General features: G+C 57.1%; 1 protein-coding gene across 4 annotated transcripts in view; it reads left to right on the forward strand.

Annotated features, from left to right (window-relative positions):
- NEK8 (NIMA related kinase 8) overlaps nucleotides 1-12,510 on the forward strand; it is a 13,780-nt gene extending 1,270 nt beyond the window's left edge. The window contains exons 1-15 of one of the 4 annotated variants that reach the window (XM_027660361.1): nucleotides 765-1,188; nucleotides 1,537-1,742; nucleotides 2,728-2,960; nucleotides 3,634-3,765; nucleotides 3,950-4,158; nucleotides 4,583-4,662; nucleotides 5,195-5,376; nucleotides 5,602-5,752; nucleotides 6,856-6,932; nucleotides 8,093-8,210; nucleotides 8,511-8,661; nucleotides 8,885-9,048; nucleotides 9,270-9,428; nucleotides 9,542-9,700; nucleotides 11,345-12,510. In XM_027660361.1, the coding sequence (XP_027516162.1) occupies nucleotides 1,046-1,188; nucleotides 1,537-1,742; nucleotides 2,728-2,960; nucleotides 3,634-3,765; nucleotides 3,950-4,158; nucleotides 4,583-4,662; nucleotides 5,195-5,376; nucleotides 5,602-5,752; nucleotides 6,856-6,932; nucleotides 8,093-8,210; nucleotides 8,511-8,661; nucleotides 8,885-9,048; nucleotides 9,270-9,428; nucleotides 9,542-9,700; nucleotides 11,345-11,373 (2,193 nt within the window). In that variant the 5' untranslated portion in view covers nucleotides 765-1,045 and the 3' untranslated portion in view covers nucleotides 11,374-12,510. Of the gene's footprint in view, nucleotides 1-764; nucleotides 1,300-1,534; nucleotides 1,743-2,727; nucleotides 2,961-3,633; nucleotides 3,766-3,949; nucleotides 4,159-4,582; nucleotides 4,663-5,194; nucleotides 5,377-5,601; nucleotides 5,753-6,855; nucleotides 6,933-8,092; nucleotides 8,211-8,510; nucleotides 8,662-8,884; nucleotides 9,049-9,269; nucleotides 9,429-9,541; nucleotides 9,701-11,344 lie in introns of those variants that run through there. The other 3 variants (XM_027660364.1, XM_027660365.1, XM_027660363.1) reach the window with 3 other exon arrangements.
- The last annotated feature ends 3,637 nt before the right edge of the window (nucleotides 12,511-16,147 follow it).

Here is a 16,147-nt window from a genome sequence, read left to right on the forward strand (position 1 = left end):
CAGGTGTGTCACCTGTGCCGCCAGGTGTGTCACCTGTGCGGGGATCGCACGTGTTTGCGAGGATTTGCTTTGGACTCCTTCCTGCTGTGCGCTGCGTGTTCCTGCACGCGTGTGCGAGGTAGCGAACGCGTGGGTGTGCCAGGGCACTGCCCGCCTGTCCCGGGCAGCGCGGGAGCGTTGGGGGGTTGCAGCGTGTGCGTGGCAGATGTTGCCGCACATCTGTGCTGCGCATCTGTCCCAAGTGCTGACAGCTGGCGTGGGCCTCGCCACATCTGTCTGCTCCGGGCACCATGTGTGCGCGTGTCCCGGTCACGGTGTGGCTGTCCCCGATGGCTGCAGCGCGTGGTGCGGGTGGGAGAAACCATCGTGCCCTGGAAAAGTAGTGGGAGCACCCACAATCGCTCACCTGAAGACATAGAACCCAGACAGGGAGACCCTAGGCAGGGGGACACACAGGTGCCCCCTAGTACCAGCATGGCAGCAGGGTGAGGCCAGCTCTGTGGGCCCCGAGGCGTGGCTGGTTGCTGAGTGAGGGTCCTGCCCCATCGCTGCCCCCCGGTGCAGGGCACTGGGCGCTGGCTGGCCCCGGTGAGCCGGGCTGGCTGTCGCTAGATGGCAGCATGGCCACGTGGCAGTGCCACCTCTGCCCCTGTCCCCATTCCAGTGCACGGGCAGCCACCCTTGAGAGCAGGGCAGGACCCCCTTCCGCGCTCTATACCCGCCATCACGGCCGCCCCAGGGATGCTCGTGGTCCTGGGGGTCTAATGCCGGTTTGGGGGAGGGACAGAGGGGTCCCGTGCTGGCTCTGCAGCAGCACAGCCCCCGCCATGGATGTCCCCCCCAGACTGGGGGCCGGAGTCTGCCGAGGGCACCGCCACTCTCTAGGGGTGCGGGGGGGTCCTCCTGGCACCCCCCATACCGGGGGCGGGCAGCCCTGCGCTCCTCAAGCCCCTCTCCCTGGGTGTTGCCCAAGGCTCCCCGCGGCACTGGGGTGCCCACCCAACCAGGGGGTCCCCAAGGCCTCGGTGCCGTGGCGTTACCCGCCATGACTGCCTGGGAGCCCCCTCCCAGGCCTCACACACGCGACGGGGTTTGTCCGGCCGCGGCCGCCGTAGCGGCGCGGAAGTGTTTCCATGGAGACGGGAGGAGTCGGGCCCAGGGATGGAGAAATACGAGCGGATCCGGGTGGTGGGGAGAGGGGCTTTCGGGTGAGGGGGTCGCCGGGGGCGAGCGATATAGGGGTCTCCAGGCGTTTGTACCGCGGGGTGGGAGGCCACAGCCCTCGCTTCCAGGACGGGGCGATGCTTGTCCATGCGGGGGTCAGCCGGGGTGTGGCACCCGGGGGGACACCTCATGGGGTGTGTAACACGCGGGGAGACACGACAGAGGGTGTGGGACACCCTGGAGACACGGCAGAGGGTGTGTGACACCCCGGGGCGGGGGGACTGCAGAGGCCCTGTGTCACCCCAGGGTGGTGGCCAGGCCCTGTGTTTTGTCCCCTGTCCTTGCACTGAGGCCCCATCTCCGGCCCTGCAGCATCGTGCACCTGTGCCTGCGCAAGGCCGACCAGAAGCTGGTGATCCTGAAGCAGATCCCCGTGGAGCAGATGAGCAAGGACGAGCGACTGGCGGCGCAGAACGAGTGCCAGGTGCTCAAGCTGCTCAGCCACCCCAATGTCATCGAGTACTACGAGAACTTCCTGGAGGACAAGGCACTCATGATCGCCATGGAATATGCCCCAGGTGCGCCCTGACCTCTCCCAGTGCCTGTGGCAGGTCCAGGAGATGCCAAGCACTCAGCTCTCCTTGGGTCGAGCTGCTGCATGTTGTGCACCTTGTAAAGACCCTGTGCTTTGGACTCCCAGAGAGTGCAAGCATGTCCCTGTTGAGCAGACAGTTTTGGAGAAAAGCTTCTGGAGGGTCCTGGTGGACACCAGGATGACAGTGAGCCAACTGACCCAACACTGGTAGAGGTTGCCTAGAGGTTGTGGAGTCCCTGTTCTTGGAGATAATCAAAAGAGAGGTCCTGGTCCTGGACAACCAGCTGTCAGTGGCCCTGCTTGAGCAGGGGACTGGACCAGTAACCTCCCAAAGTCCTTTCCAACCTCAGCCATTTTGTTAGCCTTACACCTGCTAATCATATCCAAAACAAGGACATTTCAAACACCTTTATCCCTGATCAGCATGCTACCATCTGCCTCTGGCTCAGGTTTCAGGTACGTTTCCCTGTGTCAGCTCTGTTTGGTCCCGCAGCTCTGTGATTCCCAAGGAGATTTGCTGTGGAATTTCAGATGAAATCAACATTTGCATGTGGGTTTGTTAAAAGCTGTGTGCGAGCCCTGAATCTGGACCTCCCCTTCCCAACAGGGGCCTCTCTGTGCCACGTGGCCTCTTGGACTGCAAGAATTCTCCTCTGCAGAACAGGCTGATCTTGTTCTGCCATCGAGGTTTATGTCCTCCTCCAAGAGCTGTAATTTTAGTGTTTCTTTTCCTGCTGCTTTTGATAATGTGTCAACAGTAACTTCTCTCAGGCTGTTTCTTTGTCCCACCAGCTGTGCTGCCATTGTCCGGGAGCGTTGGAGGACACGCTGTGTGTCCCACCAGGATGTGTTTTTCCCACATGCTTGGCTCGTTAGGATGCCATGGCTAAATCCCCCCTGATTTTAGGCCGGGTTTGTGCTGCCCTGTGCAGCCCCCCTTGCCCACAGCCCTTTGTTGTTCCTTGCAGGGGGCACACTGGCAGAGTTCATCCACAAACGCTGCAATTCCTTGCTGGATGAGGACACCATCCTGCACTTTTTCGTGCAGATCCTCCTGGCTCTGCACCACGTGCACACCAAGCAAATCCTGCACCGCGACCTGAAGACCCAGAACATCCTCCTGGACAAACACCGCATGATCGTCAAGATCGGAGATTTTGGCATCTCCAAAATTCTGAGCAGCAAGAGCAAAGCCTACACAGTGAGTGGCAGGGGAGCTACTTTATCCTGTGGCACCAGGCTGGAGACTCTGGGGGACTTGGCTCACAATAGTCTTTTGGCAGCATCTCTAAGCAATGCTGCTTTGTTCCTTGGAGTTTGTACAGGCTGATGTCTTCACACCCAAGTTTGCTGTGGCTCTGGGGGCTGCAGAGAAGTGAGAAAGACCTGCCTGCCCAAAAATGGGTGAGGATGGGGTGTCTGGGCCCACTGGTGAGGACAGACACTGCTGTAACAGTGGTGGAGGTGGTGTCTGCAGGCTTGTCTGATGCATCCTTGGCAACTACACTCCTGCCTGTGTGCTGACGTCCTGCCTTGCCTTAATCTCCTCTCTCTGCTTGACATTTGAGTCTTTCCCCACCTGGGTTAATCTGACCGGACATTTGTATCATGCTCTGGGCTCTGATTCTCTCAAGTGAATAGGAGCAAAATTAGAGGCAATCACTGTATGTGTCACTGGAAAGGCAAATCCTCATGTTTTTCACTGAGATTGTCAGGCAGCTGTTGATGCCAGGGAACAAAAGCCCAGCTCCACAGAGCTTTGTGTGGTGATGTTCCTGCCAGCCCGAGCACTGGGCTCTACACTGAGCCCTTCCTCTTTCCACCTCACTGCCCCAGTTTCACACCATCGCAGTAAACCTTTTTGTCTCTCCTAGGTGGTGGGAACTCCGTGCTACATCTCCCCAGAGCTCTGTGAAGGGAAGCCTTACAACCAGAAGAGTGACATCTGGGCTCTGGGCTGTGTGCTGTACGAGCTCGCCAGCCTCAAAAGGGCTTTTGAAGCTGCGGTAAGAGGCATGTGGTGTATACAGTAGCACAGGGAGCTGTGGGCTCTCACAGAGGTGAAAATGTACACTGGGATCACTTCTCACTGAGCTGGGGAGTGCGAAGGCAGAGGGCAGTGCTGAGACCTCCTTCCTCGGCCTCGCCCCTGACTGCCCAGCCACTGTATGTCTCTTATTTTCTCTCCAGAACCTTCCTGCCTTAGTGCTGAAGATCATGAGTGGGACGTTTGCCCCAATATCAGACAGATACAGCCCTGACCTACGCCAGCTCATCCTCAGCATGCTGAACCTGGATCCTTCCAAGCGGCCCCAGCTGAACGAGATCATGGCCCAGGCCATCTGCATCCGGCCTCTCCTGAACCTCTACACTGATGTGGGCAGTGTCAAAATGAGAAGGCAAGTGGCACTGCCACCTTAGTGTCCCTGGGGAGGGGCTGCCACAGCCCACTGCATGTCTGACCAGCTCACTGCCTCTGATACAAGCTCCAAAGAGAGCATTTTCTCTGTCCCACAGCTCTCCTGTGCTGCCCAGTGTGCAGCTGCTGCTGGCTGAGCCTGGCCCAGGGGCTCAGGGCCAGGCAGGTGCCATGGCAGGTGTGGGCTTGTCATCACAGTGACACTGAACAGAGAGTTGTGAACACAGGGGGAAGCGAACTGGTGCCAACTCCTTTTTTCTCAGGTGGTTTAATGCACCAGCAAGGCAGTGCTGTGAGCTATTCAGCCATGGCTTATGCTGTAGCTCTGCCCAGACCTGTGATCCAGGGCTCTGCAGGACCTCTGGGGCTGAGCTGACATTAAAGGCTGGGTTTTGGTTTGGCAGGCCTGAAAAGCCCTTGGCTCCAGTGCCAACAGTGACCCACAGCCGGACAGGGGGACGGGCAAGCAGTGCCAGACCGAGAGGTGAGTCCTGGCATGGTGTGTTCCATTCAGCTCCATTCAGAAGCTTTCCTTTGGATGGCGCAGGTCAGAGAGACACTCAAACTTCTGGAGAGAGGAATTTAAGAGATGTCACCTTCCCTGAGCCCTGCAGGAGCCCATGGGCACCTCAGCTCTGGGGACCAAGCAGAGTTCTTTCTCCAGCTGCCTCTTCTAGGTTTGAACCCTTGAAATAAGTTCCTACTGTTCCCAGCAAAAGCCTGGGAAGCAGCCAGGGGTGCTGAGGGGGGATGTCCCAGTGCAGGGTGATGCAGCTGGCACTGGTAACAATTAGGCTAGAGCTGTGGTGCCACTTCCCTGAATTCTGGGATAAAATACATGGAGCTGTTCTCATGTTGCCTGGCTGGGAGCTCCCCTGCAGCCCCTTGGACAAGCACTGGTGTGGCTCTGGCAGCTGGCAGGCAGCTTTGCTGGCACCCAGACTGGCTGTTGTCATCACTTTTCCTGTGGGAGCAGAGTCAAGGATCCACATTAGTGACTTCTGTGTGACCCACAGGTGTCCGAGGTGGTTCAGCCAGGACAGGAATCCCACCTCCACTGTCATCCATCTACACGTGGGGCAGCGGGATCACCACCCCGCTCCGCCTGCCCATGCTGAACACCGAGGTGGTGCAGGTCTCTGCTGGCAGGACACAGAAGGCTGGGGTCACCAAATCAGGGCGGCTCATCCTGTGGGAGGTGAGTGACAGGGAACCTGGGGCAGGCAGTGGCTGTGGAGGCCTTGGATGTGTGATTTCTGAGGAGGAGACATTTCTGCCCTGGCACTGCCTTCTCCAGGACCACTGTCCCATCCAGGGTGTGGATAGCACTGCTAAGTCGTGGTGGGAAGAGGCTCTCCTGAGTTCCCCATCCCAGCTCTTGCTGCTCTGAGGTACAGCAGCTGACATGGCTTCTCTCCATCAGGCTCCTCCAATGGGGGCTGCTGGAGGCCCTTCTCTCCCAGGATCCACCGAGCAGCTCCAGCCTCAGTTTGTGTCCCGCTTTCTGGAAGGCCAGTCTGGAGTGACCATCAAACACGTGTCCTGCGGTGATCTCTTCACAGCCTGCCTCACAGGTGAGCTGCTGGCTGCCTCCTGCCTTCCCCTTCCTGAGCCCTAGATCCCTCTGCAAAGCCAGCAGGGACTGCCTGGGGAGCCTGGTCAGAGAGGAACACAAGAGATGCACTGAGCTGGGGTGACATGGAGGCTTTTGTGGCCTCTCATGTAACAGCAGGTGGGGGTCAGAAATGGCAGGCATAATGCCACACTGGTCAATTCAGCCCCAAAGGTCTGTCTGGGGTGGGGAGGGCCTCAAACAGTTAAACTTGATGATCCTAAGGGTCATTTTCAACCTAAATGATTCTATGAAATTTCCTCTGTTTTTTTTCTGGCTGCATTGGTGTCACCTGAAGCCAGAAGTGACCTGTACAGTGGGGACTGCAGCTTGAGGAGTGTGTGGGAAGCTCAGCCTTTCTGTCACATACTCTGTGAGCATAACACAGGCATAGGCAGTGACCAGCAAGGACTGGTGTTGCAGTGAAGAGTCAGTGTGAGCTGCTGCAGGGCTGGTCCTCCTCAAGCAGCAAGAAGGCAGGATCTGGAGCCCCCTTAGAGCGGGCTAGGAGGTGTTCTGGGTAGGAGGAGAGCACACACACCAGCCCAAGGCCGTGTTTGTGGAGCAAAGCCCTCCCAGTGGTCCTTTGGAAACTCTGTTTGTTCTTCTGCTGGGGGTCAGGGCAGCAAACTTACAGATATGCAACTGGCTAACACTGTGGGCATGTGTTTGTCCTACCTCTCCATGGCATTTCCTGCCACCCCTCTGCAGGGCAGCTGCTCAGGGAGTGCCTCTGTGACTTTAACACCTTGACAGATTGTGGGGTTCACAGCTCCTGCGTACACAGCTGCACCAGTGTTATCTCAGCACTCTCTTATCACTGCTGTTTGTTTGTTGAGCTGTTGCAGCACAGAGAGGCTGCAGCTATCTGGAAGCTCCTGCTGCTCCCTAAAAGCTCACTGAAGGGTTGTGGCCCCTGCAGCAAGTCATGAGTCAGAGTGGGTCCAAGCAGAGCCGCTGTCCTGGGAGCCACGTCCCCTCGGCTGCGTGCGCCTCTCAGGGCCTCACGTGTGCCCTGCAGGGCCTCACGTGTGCCACTGACACGACTTCTTTCTGCTGCTCCAGACAGGGGGATAATCATGACTTTCGGCAGCGGCAGCAATGGCTGTTTGGGGCACGGGAACTTCACGGATGTGAGCCAGGTTGGTGGTGAGGGTGCTGGGCCTGCTGCTCCCCCAGGGGAGAGGAGGGATTGTGACTTCTGTGCCACGTGAGCGGGGCTCATCCCAGCTCCAGGGATGTACATCCCAGGCATGCTCTGGCATCCGACCCCCTCCCCCTCCTCTCCCTGTCACTGCGGGTTTTAAAAGACCCAACCTGCTTCTCTCTTTCTCTACCCCCCTACACAATGATCCCTTTGAGCGTGGGGGAAGTCAAGAGCTGCCTTGTGGTTGCTGTTGGCAGGCTCCCAGCTTGGAGCCTGCCTCCAATCACACACCTGCCTGCTTCACTCTTGGCCTGCAGCTGCCAAGGTTCACTGAGAAAAGTTATTTTTCAAAAGAGCCAGTATTTAAAGAAGAGCTGTGTGTTTCCGATTGGCTCAGAGCACTGGAGCTGAGGGCTCATTGCTCCCTTCAAGCTTCTTCCTCGCCTGCCCTCGGATGTGGCAGCAGCCGATGGCTTCCAGCCGAGCCCGGGGACTGGTGCCATTTGTCACTGTGGTCAGCTGGCTCGTTTGTTCCTGCTCCGTCCGGAGCTGAGCTGCTCGGTGCTTATGGCTGGGGAGGGGAGACTGGTTGGAAGCAGCAGCCAGATCCCAACAAATGGTGCTTTTCACTTGAGGACGATAATTAGAATGAGGCTCACAGCGGTGAGGTGTCAGATCTAACAGCAGGTCACAGCAGGGGCTGGGTGAAATGTGGAGATCTTGGTCCCTCCACACCCTAATGAATCTGAGCCGTTAACTCACACCTCCTCTGCACAAGAGCCTTTGAGCCAACGCATCCTGCACCAAGCCCCTGCCTGCTCGGAGCGGGCGTTCACAGCCCCTGGCACTCCCCACATGGGCAGGGGGGCAAATCCCAACTGTTGCCGAGCCTCTTCCCTCTCCAAACTCTCGTGCTGGCTGCTTTCTTCCGCCCCAGAGATGTTTGCGTTATCTTCTGTGCTGTGCGCACGTAGTCTCTAAACCCTTTGAAGACTGTTTGGAACAAAAAAAAAAATTTTCTCTGTTGTTTGTGTTGGATGAAAACTGGGATGCTGCCAGCTCTGTGTTGAGTCTGGGGGGGCCGGGTGGGAGGGATGGGAGCAGCCGGGCAGGCTGGGAGGTCTCGGCTGACGGCTGCTGCTCTTCCCCTGCCAGCCCAAGATTGTGGAGGCCCTGCTGGGCTACGAGATGGTGCAGGTGGCCTGTGGTGCATCTCACGTCCTGGCGGTTTCCAACGAACGGGAAGTGTTTGCCTGGGGCAGGGGGGATAATGGTAAGAGATGCCTGTTTGGCAAAACAGGGCTTGTGCTTTCCATTGCCTGTTCCTGCTCCTCTTGCTGGCCTTGCTTGTCCACAGTCCCCTCCAGATGTGCCAGGGTAGGTGGGTGTGGAAGAGTTGCAGCTGTTTCACCACATACCAGGGCCCCCATGCTTTGGGTTTTGCTGCTTTCTGGGTGCCAGGCTGGGCTCTTACAGCAGCTGAGCTGTGTCAATGCTGTTCTTTGTGGGGCTGTGCTGAGTTTGTAGTTCCATCAGCTGTTCCCTGCTCTGTTCCCCAACCTTCTCCTGCCAGGTCGGCTTGGACTGGGTACGCTGGAGTGCCACAACTCCCCCCAGCAGGTCACAGTCCCACCAGAGCATGAGGCTCAGAGGGTCATCTGTGGCATCGATTCCTCCATGGTCCTCACAGTGAAGAACCAGATTCTTGCTTGTGGGAGCAACAGGTAAGAGGGGTGAGGGTCTGTGCTCCAGATTTCACCTTCCTGGGCCTGTCCATCTGTCCTGCCTGGGAAGAGGGAGCAAGGGGCTCCAGAAGATGCTCCTGTGTGATCTTGCCCCCAGCATCATGGTGCTGGTGGTATGGTTATGCCAGGGCAGGATTTGTATCCAGGGTGTCTGTGCCAGGCTGCATTCAGCCAGCTCTGAACTGAGCTTTTCCTTGTGCAGGTGTAACAAGCTGGGCCTAGACCGGATCAGCTCGGCAGAGGAGCCTTCCCCAGAGGACCAGGTGGAAGAGGCCACAGTGTTTGTGTGTGCCCAGTCAGCCCCCTTGAACCAAGAGCCCATTGTATGTGCTGACATTGGTACAGCACATTCGGCTGCAGTCACAGGTGAGGGTGTGTGCCCAGATCCCTGAGAGGGGGGAGGACACCTGCATTTTCCCTGTCTTTCTCCTACCTCCACTTCCTGTAGGCAGAGGCCTCATGGAGGCTCAAGAGACACCCAGTGCTGGAGCTCTGTGGAGCAGGATGCTCAGCATGGGAGACAGCAAAGAGGGGGCTTCAGTGCATCCCTGAATGACTCCCAGTTGTGTCTCTCCTCTCTGTTGTAGCCTCTGGCCACTGTTATACCTTTGGGAGCAACCAGCACGGGCAGCTGGGCACCAACTCCTGCCGCAACAGCCGCGTGCCCCACCTGGTTGTGGGGCTCCAGGCGATGAAGGTCACCGTGGTGGCTTGTGGGGATGCCTTCACTGTGGCCATTGGAGCAGGTGAGGCTGAAGCCCCTGTGTCCTGGACTGCAGCAGGCCCTGGCTACCCTCTGCCTGCAGTCCATGCTGTGGCCAATGCAGGTGTGCAGCAAGGTGTATCTGTCCCTCTGCAGATGGCGAGGTGTGCACGTGGGGGAAAGGAGCCAGGGGACGCCTGGGCAGGAAGGACGAGGAAACGGGAGTGCCGAGGCCGGTGCAGCTGGAGGAGACACATCCATACCTGGTGACCTCTGTAGCCTGCTGCCACGGGAACACACTGCTGGCAGTAAAGCGTGAGTAAAGGCTTTGTTCCTGTGATTCCTGCCATGAGGGCCCAGCCAGACACAATGCTTTGTGATCGGAGATGTACCGAGTAACCCTGGCACATAAGCTCTGTGTTATTCTAGTCCCTCTCGAACTGCAGATGAATAGAAATAACTTCAAGCCCTTAAAAATACCCTTTCTGCTCTGCATCTCTGTGATGCTGCCACTCCCACTGGGCCAAGGGAGTAAAGGGATGGCAGAGGCTGTCTGGTGCACTCCCAGACAGGTGGGCTGGCCACGCTGCGGCCAGTGGGGAGCTGGCATGCCAGCGGTCCACCGAGTATCCAAAAAGAGCAGCTCTCTAATTGATGCTGCTGAAATAGAAGCTGAGATTTGAGGCGTCATTTTGGCTGCTGCCTTTCCATTGTGGTTTGGAAAAGATAGCAATGGTTTTGTGGTTCCTCTCTGCTTGGGCCAAAGGCAGCATCTTTGCGTGGTTAAAACGTGCCCGTGGCGTGACCTGCCCTTCCGTTGCCTGAATGTACAATGGGAGCCTGGCCCAGACTGCTGGAGGGGCCTTTCTTCCTCCTCTGCTGGGTTGATTATGGCCTCAGCCTGGGCTGAGGGATTCCAGTCCCAGCCCACTTCAAGGAGGCTAATTACAGCCCTGAGGGGAGGAGGCCCAGCTGACTGCCCCGGCACAGCGGAATCGGCCCTGGCTCCCATTCCTCCCCTGCAAGTGCCGAGCTCTCATGTGATGTGCTCTGCCACGTGAAGGGGAGAGGGTATGGCTGAGTCCCCAGGCTCAGGAACAAGTAGGGCATTTGTCATGGGAGTAAAAGGGTTTTGTCTCCACAGGAAGGCTGCAGGCTGCTCTCCCCTTCCGCTGCCGGAGTCACCCCACGCTCCATGGCAGCTGGTTTGTGGGCTCCCACCTGCAGCACTGTAAGAGCAGGGACTTAGTGTGTAGCCCCAGTGCTGTCCCTCTGTCCAAAACCTCATCCCTCCTGTCCCAGTACTGGAAGTGCAAACTCAGTGGTGTGAGGGCAGCAGCCTCACCTGCCCCAGCATCCCTCAGCAACCAGCATGCAAAAAGCAGCAAGAGCTCTGTAAAGAGCTGAGATCTGACTTTGGGCTTTCACACAGCTCAGTCTGCCTGGAAATTTCTCCAGAGAGAACACGAGATCCATTGACACATGTGATGTCATTGCTGCTGTCAGCTCTGGCTGTGATCTGGCCTGGAGAGGGTGCTGGCACAGGCGAGCCGTGCTCCACCTTTGGGGCGGCCATTCTGCACCACTCAGAGGTTCCTCCCATGGGGCCAACACCGTTTTTGACTGGCTTGGGCTGCTGCCCACTTTATCATGAGCCACTGCTGCACCCTTCTCTCAATCCCACTGCAAACACAGAATAACTGGGAGAAGCCAGGTGTGCTGGAGAGGAGAGCACAAGCCTCAAAAGACTGTGTTTCCTCCTGCTTGGGCTCTGTGTACTGGGTGTTGCCTCACTTGTGCCACTACTGAGGCCTTGCAGTGCTTCCTGGGAGAGTTGTACAGGGATTGCAGTGTCCATCTGTTGGGTATCAGGCCTGTGTGGGGCAGGACACTGCTCCCTGTAGCTTCACTGAGGTGGGGCTCACAGCTAAATCTTGGTCTTTGCCCTTTATGTTTCAGCTGCCGTGGAGGAGTCGCCTCCCCAGTGAGTGTGAGTTGAGAGGGGCCACATCCAGCCTCGTCGTACACATGCTGGGGCTCCCACAGCCACTGGCATGGCCTGGCCTCTTCCTGCTGCCTGCCTCGGACACACTCCAGGCTCCAGAGCTCCCCAGCTGCACTCCAAAGGCAGCAGTCTGGAAACAGGGAGCTCTTAACGATGGTTCCCACGGAACCGGAGCTGGTCTCACTTATCGAATCAACGAGGGTCACTGTGAACCTTCAGTGCCTGAGAGCTGCTGCCCTGCATGTGCCGTGGGGTGGATGTCCCCAGAGCTCCAGTGCTGCCTTCAGGGGGTCACAGCACAACTCTTCCCCTCCCTGCTGGAAGTGCCTCTGTAGAAGGGTGAGGAGCACAGAGGTTGTTTTCCTCTGTGGAAGCAGTCTCTGGTTACAAAGCCCAGGCTGACAGCTCCGTGTCTGGGAGAGCTGTCAGCCTTTGCACAGCAGTGTCTGGAGTCAGGGCCCCAGGCGCTGTGCTGGGTGACTAAATGCAAACCTCTTTGCTAATTAGAGAAGTCTGTCCTTTCCCATCCCCCCTTAAAACGTTTCACCCATTTGTTGAGCTGCTCAGCACACTCTCGGGGGTCCTGCCTGCTCGGCTGGCTGAGCCCGGTGTGAGCAGCCTCTCTGTGTGGCACAGCCCTGCTCCCTCTCCCGAAATGCCACTTGGAGCTTTCCACTTACAGCCTCCCCTGCCCCAGGAGCTTGCTGGAGGATTCTTCAGCTGACATTTGTCCTCAGGCCCCTCAGTCCTGGCGCTGACCAGCTTGCTGACTCCCAGCTGAGGAGCAAAACACAGCGAGTGATTGTCAGTACTTGAAGTTTTTTAACCCAGATCTTTCCAGGGAGATGATGAGTTTTCACCAGGGGTCCTTTCTGCGGGCAGGAGGGGCACATCCGTGTGTCGTGGACAGGAGTCACGTTTTTTATCTCCAGAAGGGTCGTTTCCTTTCCATTTTTTTTTTCCTCATCCTTTCTTTTTTTCAACTTAGGTCTGCCCTGGGCCATTTTTTGATGAGCTTCTGTCTCTGATCTGTCTGACATTGCAAATGCTCTTGCCTTTCACATCCATCTTTGTGCTGTTGCCAATCTGTTGTGTATAAAGTCGGTGCTTTCATAAGCTGGCTGAGATGAAATCTCTCTAATTATTTTTTGTGATTCTTTCCTGTTTTCAATGAGGGAAACCTCACTGGGCTCTGGTAAAAGCCAACCGATCCCTCTGTCATGTGAAAGGTAATGAATTTCTGCAGGTCTCCTGCTCTTTCTTCCCTCGCCTTCCAGGCTCCAGCTGGGGAAGGGAGCAGGTCCTGTCCGGCCGGGAGAGGCGTGTGCAGCCCTGGCTGCAGACACAGCCTCCCTGTTTGGCTCCTGGCAGGGTGGGTGCATGGGTTTTTCCCTGCCGTTTTTGTTTCTTGTGGAGCTGCCTTTTCAGGCGGTTACACCCTGCTATCCCAGGAAGCTGACTGGAATTCAAAGGCTCTGCCAGTCCTTGGGCACTTTCTTTGTGCTGCAGGTTACAGGGACGGCTCCTGCAGCCCGGTGTCGACAGAGGGAAAGGTGTTCTCCTCTCCCAGACCAACCTGGGCACTGGGGTAATTACAGGGCTGGGTTAAATTGCCTCAAAGCCCCTCTGGGCCACTGCCTCTCCTCCCTGTGTTGAGCTGGCAGCAGCACCAGCTCCTACAGCAACAGATTTCTCTTGGCTGTGTTTAGCTGGGCTCTCACAGCTCCCCTCGCCCCACACCACATCCAAATACATCCCATAGGAAGGGGCTGGTGCTCCTGCTACAGCCTCGGCAGGGCTGAGGGCTTGCTGGGACAGCAGCAGGCAGGACAGAGGCATGATACCCTTTGTCTTGTCAGTGATGCCACCAAAATGTCCCTGTTTCAGGAGCCAGGCTCTTCCTGCTCCATCTGGGCTGCCAAATCCAGGGGTGCAGCCCCCCTGTTCCCATCAATGTGATAGTGTTAGGTGGTTTGTTTTATGGCTTAATGACACCTTTGCATTGCAGTGCTGGGACTGGAGGTGTCACCAGCTCAAATATCAGGACCTTTTACTCCGGGCAGGGAAACCAGTGTGGACCAGTGTGCTTTGTGCCGGGTGGGGGGCTCACAGCGAGGGCCGGAGCCCTCGGGATTTCACAGCCTGTGCTCCTTGCAGGAGTTCAGCTGTGAAGCCCAGCGAGATGATTTGAATAATTTAATACCGGGCTGTGACCAAGCCTGGCGAAAGGGTAAAGGAAACAAAGAGGCCCCCAGCCCCGAGCAACAAAAGCTCCTGAAACGACAAGCCGAGGCATGTCCGCACTGCCGGAGGCAGAGAGCAGCCTGGGCAAATAGGCCAGTTGCATTCCTCACGTCTGCTGCTTTGTTTCCCTGCAGAAGCTCCTGGTGAAATCTGCAGGTCTCAGGGCTTCTCCCTTTATCCTTGTTTTGTTCCTGTGTTCTGTGGAGCTGGTGCTGGATCAGCCATGTCCCTGTGGCTCTTCCTGCTAAGGAAGGCAGAGCCAGAGGGGAGCAAGAAGGGGAGGTGGTGTGGGATGAGGCTGCCTATCCCCTTTTGTGCATCCTGGTGCGGGTCCCCTCTGGCCATTGTCACCCAGGGAAAAGCTGTCCCCGTTCCCAGTAAGATCCTGCTGACCTGGGGCTGTTGCTGTCAGCAGGAAACAGCCCAAACCGCCTGCTGATCCCGGAGCTGATTTGTTTTGATTCCAGCACCTCTGTTGAGGTCGTATCCTCATTCCCACGAGGCTTGGCAGAATTGGCAGAAGGTGCGGCTGCCATCCGTCTGTCCAGCCGCCTTGCTCCCTTACCCCCCGCCCTCCCTGGGCACGAGGCCCCAGAAGCAGGGAGAGGACTCTCCCCACTCCTTTCCCTGGGGTGAAACGCTCCACCTTAACTTCTTTAGAAGCCAGAGCGTCAGTTTTCTGTCCCTCCAGTTTAAGTTAAATACAAGGAGGAGGGATGGAGCAGGAGTGCAGGCCAGGGAGAGGCTGGGGAAGAGGACAAGAGGCCTCTCCAAGCCCAGATGGGTTCAAGGAGTGACCCATCATAGGGGACAGGGAACATATCGCCTCCACAAAGGGAATTGCCCCGAGTGTCGCCTTTGTGTGAGACAAATGCCTGGCTGTGATGCTGAGTGCGGGGAGGGCTTTCCTTAGGGAGAGGGGAAAAGGAGGGATCTTTGTTTGCAGGGTCTGACACCTCCCAGCCGCCCTGCCGGCACAGCCAGCACCTTCTGATGGCTTTGTCAGCTCCTGGCTAATTAGCAGAGATGCTCTTCAGTGAGGTTAGGGAAGAATAATTTTAAAAACATCAAAGAGAAGCAGTAAATAATGATAAAAGTCGGCTGTTTCATGCCTGTCATTGGAGGCAGAGGCTGTCTAAGCTTACAGGACTGATGTGTCCTGTCTTTGGTGGTGGAAACACCAGGAGTCTCATCACCCCCCGGGATGCCAAGGGCCTTGTCCTTTTGGCCTGAACCTTGTCTCATAACTGTGTCCAGGGACAGTTTTTAGTCAGGGCCAGGTCACAGTACGTCAGGGACAGTGTCTGGGATAGTGCCTATCTCTTGTTGGAGGCAGCCTGGCTCCAGGGCATGCTGGCACATAGTGGCAGAACCAGCTGGACCATGTGGCTGCTGGTAGATCCTGCCCCTGGGGGGTCACAACCTTGAGCAAACCTGGCTGGGGAGCACCTCAACCCCAGCTCGAGGTACCTGCTGCACCCCACTGCTCCCTGTACAGTTGCCCACCGTCACTTGTTTTTACATGTTGGGTTTCCAGGCTCGCTGGGAGCTGGTTAAAGTTTAGCTCAGTGCTCTCCACCATCCAAGCAGGCTGCCAGCTACTCACCTCCCTCAGAAAATCCCCTGCCATGACTGTTCATGCTCAGTGTACACCAGCACAAGCTTCCCTGATATTTGGGAGCTAAAACCCCGTTGCAGCTCAGGCTGTGGCAGGACAACCTGCCATCCCTCAGGGTAACCACAGAAATCAGCCCCCCATCCCCTCCTTGGCAGCTCTGGCAGCAAGCAGGCGGGCTGCCTGCTTCCCCTCAGGCTGCTGGAGGGTTTTATTTTAAGCAGAGCCTCTCAGGGAGAAGGGTAACGTGAGCTCCTTGAGTGACAAGTGATAGAGCTCGAGTTGCTCAGCGTGTCCCCCAGGAATCCCTCTCCTCTGCCATTTGCTAATTGAAAACTGCTAACATTTGGGTCTGGAGCAACTGCTGCCCTTAATGGGAAGCTGGCTGGAGTGAGCGTTGGTGGGACTAACACATGCTCACAGCCTGTCATCTGCTCAGCTCCATCTCTGGGGAAAGGGGCAAATACTCCCATATGCTGCTCTGATTTCTGAAAGAGTGATGAGGGGGCTAGAGCTAGACAGATTTGCTTTTATTCTCCCTCCTCCAGGCTCTTGCTCCGTTACAAACTGTGGCTGGAGGGTTGCTGATGGCTGCAGCCTGGGGCATGAGCTCCCAGCAAGACAAAGCCACAGGAGCTTGTGTCCCCCCCCCCCCGTGCCTGTAGAGTGGGGGGCTCAGGGCAGCCCCTCCATATCCTGCTGTGGGTGATGGCTGGACACAAGTAGCTCTCTGTGGCAGGAGTGTGTTTGGGAGCTGTGTCTCACCTCCAGCCTTGCTCAGGGGCCTAACTGTGGCCCCGGGCTGCCTGCAGGAATGTGAAACCCCTGGGGCACCCCCGAGTAAAGAAAGAGACACAGGGCTAGTGAGGACAGCACAGTGTGTGCTCCAGGAGCCCAG

Source organism: Corapipo altera, unplaced genomic scaffold (genome assembly GCF_003945725.1).
Source record: "Corapipo altera isolate COAL_440 unplaced genomic scaffold, ASM394572v1 271, whole genome shotgun sequence".
In the NCBI taxonomy this organism is placed as follows: domain Eukaryota; kingdom Metazoa; phylum Chordata; class Aves; order Passeriformes; family Pipridae; genus Corapipo; species Corapipo altera.